Raw genomic sequence first — 11,090 nt, forward strand, 5'->3', positions numbered from 1 at the left:
GGCCCGGGCCGGAATTGGGGGTGAAGCCACAGCGTTGTGCCCACATTCGGGGCGCGCGGAGCTGGGGGTCCCTGGGGGGGCGCCCGAAGTTAAGATGGCGTCCGCAGCGGAGGGGGACGTGGGAACGAGGACTGAGCTGTCGGGGGTGCTGCTGTCGGCTTTCGAGGAGCTGAGCCTTAACAAGTTGGCTACGTCCCTGGGCGCGTCGGAACAGGCTCTGCGGCTCATCATCTCCATCTTCCTGGGTAAGGACCCTCCTGCCTCCCTCCGCCCCCTCGCGGAGCCCCCGGGGAACGGAGGAGCACTGGGGGCGGGACGTCCCTCTCTTCCCGGAGCCCCCCAAGAGGGCTTTGTGGGGTGCGGACGTAAATCCTGAAGCACGCCAGCCAGTTACTGAAGGGAAGGCAGGAGTCCCGCTTCGGGTCTGGGGGCGCTATGCCCTCCGAACCTCTTCACCTTTCTCTTCGACCCCTGCTGTGCCCTCTGGCCCCTCGCTCGGCCCCCTCCCTGTCATCGTGCCATGCTCCACCCTAGCCCCCACGACCTGCCCTTGTTTGTCGCTGTCTGGAGTTCCGCTCTCTGTCCATGTGTCTTCTGCCTGTTATTAATAACAGCCCCCCACACGCGCGCATCGTATCTGTAAGCCTGAGCCCCCAGCGGGAGTGTTTTCGCCGTGGGGCCTTCTCAGCCCCATATTACATACTTCCATATTCTGAGCCTCTGTGTTATATGCATTGCTTGCTTATATTACACTTCGATCTCTTCTCTCTCCCGTTTCTAATATTTTCTTCGTAAACCATTTCCTTTCTTGTTTCTTTAGTCACCCACCTGTCATTTAATACTGGGCTTGGTAAACAGGACTGACAACCGCCTTTAGAGCTGTCCATGCTATTCCAAGCATTTATTACCCATATGGTTCAAAGGATGTGGTGCATGTGCATTTATATCACAACAAGCTGTGTTATAACTGGTTTATAGGCTTTTTTTACTGCATCCTTACTCCATGGTTTTTTAATACAGGGAGGCAATGTGGTACAATGAAAAAAAGTGGCCTTCGAAAGCAAACAAATCAGACCCAGGCTGGCTGCCACTGTCAGACAGTGGTCCCTAGGCAAGCCCCAAGCCCACTAGGCCTAATTTTCTAATCTGTGAAAGGGGACCACAGTGCCTTCCACATAGCATCGCTGTAGAGTCCTGTAGAAATGAAAAGGTCATGATCAGAAATAAATGTACATATCATCTGAGTAGTTGGAAGGGTTTATGAAGGTTACAGAACTTAGTTCAGAGAGTAAGGGTGGGGAAGAATTAAGCAAAAGCTGAAGTGTTGATAAGGAAAGGACTGGGGCAAGAGCTGGTTACAGATAGGAGTCGTAAAAAGTTTGAGATAAAAGTTGGGCAGATGTGAAGGGCTTACAAGCCAGAAAGAAGTTTGGAATGTATCCCTCAGCGGAGACACTGCCATGGGATATCACCAAAGGGTGTTAACCCGATCTCCATACTGAGAGAGGCATTATTCATATTTAAACAACCTTAGCTAACTAATATCCGTGTTATTTGCCCATTACTGAGCCAACCAAGATGATCTTTCTGACTTCCAAGTAAAGTCACCTTTTCTTCTTTTGAGGATTGTAACATTTTAGAGGGGACCTTCGGCGATGCAGCTGGCCCTGTGTGACCCCAGCATAACCCAGATTTATCAGCACCCCAACCTAGAGTTCTTTGCACCACCCTGACTACGAACTTTTTATTCTTTTGGCCTTGAGTCTGACCCAGTTATTTGTTGAGATTGTAATTGGCAATTACGAATGTTTACATTCAGAAGTTAGGAAGCTCACTGTTGATTTCTCCAACTTTAAATTGAAACTGAAATCAAGTAGCAACACATTTATAAGGAGCCGGGGCTGGGATTAGGACTCAGAATTTGCTGTTTGTGCCCTGACATAATCAAATACCTCCCATCCACGCTGATGAGCTACTGCTATGTGCCGTCCTGGGGTGCAGAGCGGGCTAGGAAGTCATTTTCTCCCTCTCACCCCTCTTCTCTGGTTACCCATCTGCAGTGAACGCTTGGTGTAATACATCTACCCCCTCCCCGTCCTCTTGCCTTTTCTGCTGTCTCCCTTCCTATACCGGTGCCCTCAGTAACCTGAAGAATTTCTCGTTTTTAGATCAACCTGAGGCTTCACAGAGCCTCATACCAGGTGTAGCTGGCTCCTCCATGTGACACGTAGGCTTGTACTTCTAGGCATAAATACACGCAGGGCCATGGAAGTTGACATGACGTGGAAGGATTGCATTTCTCTTGTAAATGTGTCTCCCTCGTGAAAGTGTCACTGCTTCTGTGTATTGTAACCTAGAAATCAGTAGCCTTTCGGCAAGGGAGTTCCTGTTTCCTGAACTCAGCTCTTTTGGGGAACTGGGATACTAGAGGAAATCCTTGCGGGTGGTACCAAGAAGCCTGTAGTCCAAAATGATTTCTGATTCACTTTCTACTGGTTAGAGATTAATTTGGGTTAAAAGCATGTCTCTCTAAATGACCTACCCTCAAGGGAAAGTTAGTGGGGTGTATCATTCACATTTTAAAGTGTAAATAACTTCTGGGACATCTAGTGATGTGGTTAAAGTGGTTAGATCCCACATGGCTGACTGTGTAGGATTAGTCCTGGACCCAGCAGCTTGAAAAACACCAGGCCCATGTGTGTGCATGTCCAAAATTCCCGAAGGAGAAGGGATTGTAGCGTGACCATTCCCCAGGGGGAGATGCTCGCTCGCTCTCTCTCTCTCTCTCTCTCTCTCTCAGAATGCACACACCCTCTAGTCAAAAAAAAAAAAAAAGGCAAATAACTTAATCAGAGGCCAACAGGTGGCATGGTGGTTGAGGTGCTAGACTCCTACATGGCCGACCACAGTTCGAGTCCCAGACCTGGCAGCTTGTTTTCTGACTTTTTCCTTTCTTGCTAGCTCTCTCTGTCTCTTTGGTCAAATAAAATTAATAATAAATACTAAAATTAAATAAAGACATATTTTTTTAAAAAGAGAATAAATTAACTTAAGCAGATAGTCTTATTACTATTTTCCTAAAATCTTTGTCTACTTGGGTTCTGGGTGCTTGTCTTGGGGGTGGGGCACAATGCATTAAAGCAATAGCTTTTAGACCTTTTTGACTGGGATTTATGATTAAAAATATATATTTTACACCATGACCCAGAACACATTTGTGTATATGTGTATATATGTATCTGAAACAGTTTAAGGAAACAATACTTGCCCTTATTTTTTTTTTTAGTATTGTTTATGACTCACTAAAATGATTTCATAGCCCATTAATAAGTTACAACAAGCAGTATGAAAAATCATGAGTTAGAGGCTGTAATTTTCGATGCTCAGCACTTCAAGGAAGGAGTGCGCTGACGTGGACCGCTGTGTCGGAGTCCTTTGGACAGCCAGAAGGCTCTGGGAGGGGCGTGTGTGCATTGTGCATGATCGCAAGCGCGTGGTAAGAGGGTGGTAAAGATGAATCTTGTGTTACAAGCCCTGGGGCTGGCAGTGCTGCTAGGAAGCATTTCCCCTTCAAAAACTCAGGTCTCCTCACTCTTTCATGAGTAATATAAATCGTTCCGAGTAAATAGAGTGTACCTACTGTAGGTGAAGCAGTGTTTTTGGCTACAAGGGCAAGGGAGGGGATGGAATAGAGCCATGCACGCCAAAGTCTTGTGGTTTATCAGGTAGGGAAGGGGCCTGAGATAATTACCCTAATCATGTCAAAAGTGAGCCAGAACCAAAGTGCTCTAAGAGACTTAGAGATGGGCTATTTCCTCGACAGTGAACTTTGGCAGTTGAGTAAAGTCTCCGTAGATTGCGATAGTAAGATCTAAGGGGTGGTGTGAGCAAAGGCACTGAGGCAGGGGTGTGGGGCGTGCAATGAACAACAGTGGTCTAGGCCGTCGAGGGGGGGGCCAGCAGGCCGGGAATAAAGCCAGAAGGCTGGGAAGCCTTCAACACCATGGCAAGGAGTTTTAAGTTTTAGCGAGGACCCAGTGCAGGTTTCTGAATGGAGCATAATGTGGCAGAAGCGGTATTTAGGAAGAGGATGCCGTGGGGGGGGTGATTTGAAGTTGGACTGGACAAGGGGTAGGGAGACTAATGTGAAGGAGCAGCCACCTAGACAGGGGATACAATGACTTGGAGGCAGGGTGGTTGTACTGAGAGGTAAGGTGGAGATCTCCTGTGAAAAACTATTTATTTTTGGGGGGGCAGAGGTTTTTACTATGGGGCACGTGCACTTGCCAGAAAGACCAAGAGAGACAGAGACACAGACACAGAAAGCGAGAAATCACCCCCACCCCCCACCCCCCACTGAGGGGATGGCCACGCTGCAATCCCTTCTCCTTCATTCTCTTCTCAGGATCTTGAGCACACACACACTCACCCAGCGTGAGTTTAAGCCACCGGATCGGGGACTCGAACCATGATCGACTACATGGGAGTCCAGCAAAATAGTCATTATGCCAACTGCTGGTCCCTCATGTGAGAAATTTTAGGGAGGGACCAGCAGATCCCAGGAGAAGGGATTGTGGCGTGGCCATCTTCCCCGGGGGGTGATTTTTCACTTTCTGTCTCTCTGCCTCTCTTTGTCTTTCTGGTGAGTGCTTGTGCCCTATAGAAAAAAAAATCCCTCAAAAGAAAAAGAAATTTTAGGGATACAAAACCCTTCAAAAGGTGGATGCTGTAAGCACCGTCATCTACACAGCTGCTCGTGCCAGAAATCCACCTTTGTCACCTCCCTGTCACCACTCCCCACATCCCAGTCACTAAGTCCTAGCAATAGGACCTCCAAACCATGTCTCAAATCCACCTCCTTTTCTCCATCACCACAGCCACCAACCATCTGGCACTCAAACCTCCCAAGTAGCCTCCTGACTGGTCTCTAATTCTCTTCTTGCCCCCTCCAGTCCACTCTCCAAGAGAGCCCGACTGACCCGGTCCTGTGCCTCTCCTGCTCAGAACCCTCAGGGGCTTCCGTACGTGGCTGGTAAGCCCGGCCTGCTGCTCCAGCCTCGTCTCAAGCAAGTTCACAGCCTCTGAGCCACGTGGCCTTCTCAGTTCCTCAGAACTTTCAGTTCCCCAGAAAAGACCTTAAGCATTTCCTGCCTCAGAGCCTTTGCACAGACCGATCCCACTGCCTAGAAAGCTTTCCCTCCTTCGCCGCTTGGACTTCTTTGCATGTAGGTGTTGGTTCAGCTGTCACTACCTCTGAGTTTTTCCTGACTCCCTTTTTAAATTCTGTCCTCTGTTACACTTTCTCATACCGACTGAAATTTCCCTGCAAATGTTTATTACAACTTATATTATGTATTTGTACAGGAGGGCAGAAACCATGTGAGTTCGTCCACCACAGTGTACACAGCGTTTAACCCACAATTTGCTTATAGAAAAGGCTTGATAAATATTTTTTTTGAACAACCAAATGTATAAATGAATGACTTGGCAACTGATTAACTGAAGGATTAAAAAAAGTAGTTAAAAATCAAAGAGAAAGAGAAACGACTTCATCCTCTGCCTGAGTGGCTGGAAAGGTGGTGGCATCTTTCACAAGGTCCAGGGCAGTGGCAGGTGCTGTCCGGGGCTGGGTGGTGGTGAGCTGGTTTGGGATTCCCTCTGGCTTCCAAGAGCACATCCAGGTAGCTTGGGAATTGTGAAGCCCAGTCTTGCTTAGACAGGAAGTTAGGCCATAAATGGGAGTCAGTATTAGCGTCATAACTGAATCAGGAAGGGGATGAAACGCCATGGAACAGCTTCCACAGAGAAGAGTCTAATTCTTGTTGAAAGAGCGTGTTGATATTGCCACTGCTTGTTGACAGAGCGATAGCTGGCATTTATTAGGGATATAAAATGTCCTAAATGCTCAACAGGCTCTTCGCTGCCTAAACCTGCTAATTTCTCATAAGATAATCACTGCACTGCTGTGCTGTCCCTCAGACAGGCAGCACTTTAGAGCCTGCAAAGGTTAAGTAACTTGCCTAAGGTCACACTCGATTCTACCCAACTCTAGCGTTCCTCCTCTTTACCATAGTGGGGATTGGGAGGAAAAAGAGAAATACCCTTGGTGTCATTTTCTCTCTTCACTTGGCATGGTTAAACCAAGATGTCATTGGCATATGAGCTGCTGCGTGGTGTCCAAAGCCCCAGCCAGCCAGCTGGAGCAGATGGCCACCTCTCTGATGTGATGTGCTCTCGTCTTGACCATGATGGTGGCGTGATTGTTAAGCTCATCAGAGTTGGGGGACAAGAATTCATCCCTCAGAGGTTCAGAATTAGCATCATGAAAATTAGCGACCTTTGACATCAAAGGAGGTTTTGGGGACCAGCAGATGGTGTAATGGTTACATAACTGGACTCCCACAGGGCTGACCACAGTGGCTTCAAATTCACACCGGGCACATGTGCATGCGTGCCCAAAATCCCCAGAGGAGAATGGAGAAGAAGGGATTACAATGAGGCCATCCCCCCAGGGGGCAGTTTGCGTCATCCCAGGGGGCAGTTTGCGTCCTGGACCCGGTGGCTTAGAACTCACGCAGGGCGCGTGTGCGTGCATGCCCAAGATCCCGAGAGGAGAATGGAGGAGAAGGGATTGCGGCGTGGCCATCTCCCCGGGGGGTGATTTCTCGCTTTCTGTCTCTTTGTCTCTCTCTGTCTGTCTGGCGAGTGCAGGCGCCCTATAGCAAAAACCTCTCAAAAAAAATAAATAAATAAAAATAAAATAAAATAAAAAGAATGGTACAGAGGGGCCAGCAGGGGTGTAGAGCTTAAGAGCCTGGACTCCCACGTGGCCAACCGCAGTTCGAGTCCCAGACCCAGTAGCTTGAAACTCACCCCATGTGCGTGTGTGTCCATGCCCAAAATCTGAAGACAATGGAGAAGAAGGGATTGCAATGTGGCCATTCCCCCGGGGGGATAGGATGGCACACACCCTACAGCAAATCTCTTTTTTAAAAAGAATGGTATAGGTTGAGTATCCCTCATCCAAAATGCATTGGAACAGAAATGTTCCAGAGTCGGGTTGTTTTTTCCAGGTTTGTAATATTGGTACATACATAGTGAGATATCTTATGGATGACACCCAAGTCTAAATATGAAATTCATGTAATTCATATATGGGGCCAGCTCCAGAGCACAGCAGTAATGTGCTGCTCAAGAAAAACTGGATCCCGCATGGCAGCCATAGTTCAAATCCCTGGCTCCATCTGCCTGAAACACTCCGGTTACATGCAGAGGTGCCCAGGATCCAACAGGGCTAAAGGACCGGCGGGAGAGGATCGCGATGTGACCAGAACCCTGTGGCGGGCACGCATCTCTCACTCAGTTCATGTGTAGATGCCCATGCTGTATCATGAATAAAAAATAAGTTAAAATGAAAGTTTTCTAAAATTCGCTGTTTCTTATATACCTGTCCACAGAGCCCGAGGGTGATTTTGTGCTGTTCTGTGTTGCAGTGTTTTTTGTTTTGTTTTTAAGAGGTTTTTGCTATAGGTCGCATGTGCTCGCCAGACAGACAGAGAGAGACAGAGAGACAAAGCAGGAAATCACCCCCCAGGGGAGGTGGCCATGCCGCAATCCCTTCTCCATTCTCCTCTCGGGATCTTGGGCACGCATGCACATGCGCCCAGCGTGAGTTTAAGCCACTGGGTCCGGGACTTGAACCGCGGTCGACTACGTGGGAGTCCAGCGACATAGCCATTATGCTAACTGCTGGTCCCTGTGTTGCAGTGTTTTGGCCATGACCATTCACCTGAGGTCAGGTGTGGACTTTTGCATTGCGGCCTCAGGTTGGCACTGCAAAAGTTTCGGATTTTGGAGCATTTCAGATTTTCATATTAGAGGTGCTCATCCTCTATTTGGTCTTTCAACAGGGCCTTCAAAGGGATGGTATTCTAGTCAGGCAGAGATGAAAGGAGGAGGCTTCGATCTGCAAATGCTAAGTGACACATGGGGGAAATCTGAGGGACAGCCTGTAGTTCACTTCGGCTGGAAAATACTCTGTGAACGAGTGGTGGAGAAAACTTGGTAGGCCTTCCGCTGAAGCGGGAGGGGAGAGTATGGTAGTGAGATGTGCTGGTCTTGGGAGCTGCAGGCCTCGGGGCAAAGACTGGGCCTGAATGCTGCTGGGTACTTGGCCACAGGCTAGTTACTAAACTTCTGCCATCCACTTCCTCATTCTCCCAAAGGCCAATTTTGCTGAAGAACTGTGGTGAAGAGTTACACAACTTATCTGACAAGTAATTGTTAAAGATATATTTAATTCATAACAAGCAGCAGTATTTTGAAACAGAGTGTAAAACTGATATGAGTATTTTTATTACAGCCAGAGGGTAGGTGTGCTTAGCAGAGAGGGAAGGAAAGCGCCCGAGTGAGATACGGGCAAACTACCATCGAGTCCTTTTTCCTCCATGTCTTCCTGTCAGAGTTTTGAGCACACGTGTACGCATGCCTGGCAAGTTTTTCAGGCCTCTGGGCTGGGATTCTAACCACAGTCCACCGTGTGGAATCTTTCTTCCAAAGCACAGTGCTTAACCACTATGCCGTAGCTGGCCCTATATGATTTTTTAAAATTACATATATATATATATATATATATATATATATGTGTGTGTGTGTGTGTGTGTGTGTGTGTGTGTGTGTATCTTTTTGTTTTTGTTTTGTTTTGTTTTTGCTATAGTGCACATGAACTCCCTAGAGAGAGAGAGAGTAAGCAAGCAAGCCGCCAGGCCTGGGACTTGAACTGCAGTCTGCCATGTGGGAGTCCAGATTTGAACCACAATACTACTGCTGGCCCCCCATATGAATTTTTTAAATAATGCAGTCAAGGAAATTTCCTATTTCCAGAGGCCTTCTCAGGCCTGCCCTTTGTGTGGTGTGTCCCTCCCTGGGAAAGGGCAGGAACCGTGGCTCGCTGAGGTGCTGTGAGGGCAAGTGCGATAAACTGTAATATGTAAACACTGAACCAAGCCTGACCCAAGGTAGTTTCGTTTATTGTTCTTTATTTGTGCTAGAACACTTATGCACACACGCATGAGAGTGAAACACAAAGAAGCGCTTCCTCCGCAGTCTGGTCACGCTGTAGTCCCCTTGCTGTAGCCCCCAGCCCGTCAGATCGTGGGCACCCACGCGTGCCCAGCGTGTTTGGGGCTGACCGGGCCCGGGCTGTGAGCAGTGATCACTGCGGGAGGTCTAGCTTCTCTTGAGCAGTGTGTCACTGCTGCGCCAGGAATCAGCCCCAAGAGCCTTTTATTTATTTTTTGTTTTGGAGAGGTTTTTGCTATAGGGTGCGTGCACTCGCCAGAAAGACAGAGACACAGAGACAGCGAGAAATCACCCCCCGGGGAGATGGCCACGCTGCAATCCCTTCTCCTCCATTCTGCTCTCAGGATCTTGGGCATGCACACATACGTGCCCGGCATGAGTTTAAGCTGCCAGGTCCGGGACTCGAACCACGGTCGATTATGTGGGAGTCCAGTGACGTGCCCATTATGCTAACTGCTGGTCCCCCCAAGCAGTCTTTTAAATAATTGTTCTTTCCCCTCCCTCTCAGTAAATATTCCTCTTTTCCTTCTCTCTCCATGGAGATTCAACATGTGGTCTTAGGACCAACAGCACCTGCATTTCTTGAGAATTTGTTAGAAATGCAGATTCTTCGGGGCTGACTCGGTGGCAAGCGGCAATTGGAGCAGTCACTTGCTGCTCGTTGCTGGATCCACACTCAGTTCTCCGTGGGTCCCGTACACACTGGGCACACACGCTTGTGGGCCTGGCTGGCTGGGAAGGCATGAGATCCTGCCGAGGTGCTCGGTTTTTTTCTCTGTCTCTCACTGTCTCATTCTCATGAAAGAAATAACCATGTGTTTTTGTTTTGTTTTGTTTCTTTGATAGAGGGTCCATGTGCTCACCAGAGAGGGGAGGGAAAATGAGAAAGTATCCCCCATGGGGTGTGGTCACACTGCAGTCCCTTCTCCATTTCTTCCTCCTTTCAGGATTTTTTGGGTACATGTGCACACGCACCCAGTGTGTTTCTCAAGCTACCAGGTCCGGGATTTGAACCAGACAGCCAGCCATGTGGATCCAGCCACCTTAACCACCACCCCACTGGCTGGCCCAAGAAATAACCAAACTGTGAGAGGGGAGAAAAAAAAAGGAAAGAAAGAAAGAAAGGAATGCAGATCCCTGAGTCTACCCTGGGGGGCTAGTAATGTGTGTCTTGACAAGTCCTCCAGGTTACACTCAGGGCCCGGAGCTTGCCATTGTATCCGGGAATTTTGGAATAAAAACATCTCAGATTATTTACGGCTTAGTTTCCCCCATCTGCTGACAATTCTTATTATTCTCCAGATCTTATTATTACTGAATCCTACTGTTAATATCATTATTGTCGTTATTCTCATAACTGTCCTCATTACGGGCACCATCTGCTTCACACTTCCGACGAGGTTAGATGCAGAGGAATTTTCCGAAGGTCTTGGACTAATTAGCTCCAGCTTTCCTTCTCTGTGTTGCATCCGCCGCCCGGAGCAATATAGTATTCTCCTAATTGATCTCCTTATATGTCTTAATACAATTAAGAAATTGGGACTTGCAGCGTTAAAAAGAATCAGATGCCTTAGTCACAGCTACCAGGGGAAACTGCTGCAATATCGAAGCGTGGAGTTGGGAGGGGTGGCAGCATTTTCCCTGTAGTCCCTGATGTCGAGGACCAGGAGATTTAGGGCCTACCTTGGAGTACTCTTGGTGAAACAGTGACAGGCTCCCAGAGACCATCAGAGTTTATCTGTCATTTGTATAGCCCAAAACTTTTTTTTTAATCTTATTCTTTGTTTTAAATATTATTTTTTTATTTATTCATTCATTTACTTTGACCAGAGAGAGACAGAGAGAGAGAGGGAGAAAGTGAGAGAAAGCAAGCCACCAGGTTTAGGACTAGAACCATGGTCGGCCATGTGGGAGTGTCCAGCACCTTAATCACCTTGCCACCTGCTGGTCCCAAAACTTTTTTTTTTTTTTTTTTGCTATAGGGCATGGGCGCTTGCCCGAAAGACAAG

General features: G+C 47.9%; 1 protein-coding gene across 1 annotated transcript in view; it reads left to right on the forward strand.

Moving 5' to 3' along the window:
* LPCAT3 (lysophosphatidylcholine acyltransferase 3) overlaps window positions 1-11,090 on the forward strand; it is a 56,410-nt gene continuing 45,320 nt past the window's right edge. The window contains exon 1 of the mRNA XM_006170778.3: window positions 1-245. Within this exon, the coding sequence (XP_006170840.1) occupies window positions 95-245 (151 nt within the window). The 5' untranslated portion in view covers window positions 1-94. The remainder of the gene's footprint in view (window positions 246-11,090) is intronic.

Source organism: Tupaia chinensis, unplaced genomic scaffold (assembly GCF_000334495.1).
Source record: "Tupaia chinensis unplaced genomic scaffold, TupChi_1.0 Scaffold149011_1, whole genome shotgun sequence".
Taxonomy (NCBI): Eukaryota; Metazoa; Chordata; class Mammalia; order Scandentia; family Tupaiidae; genus Tupaia; species Tupaia belangeri.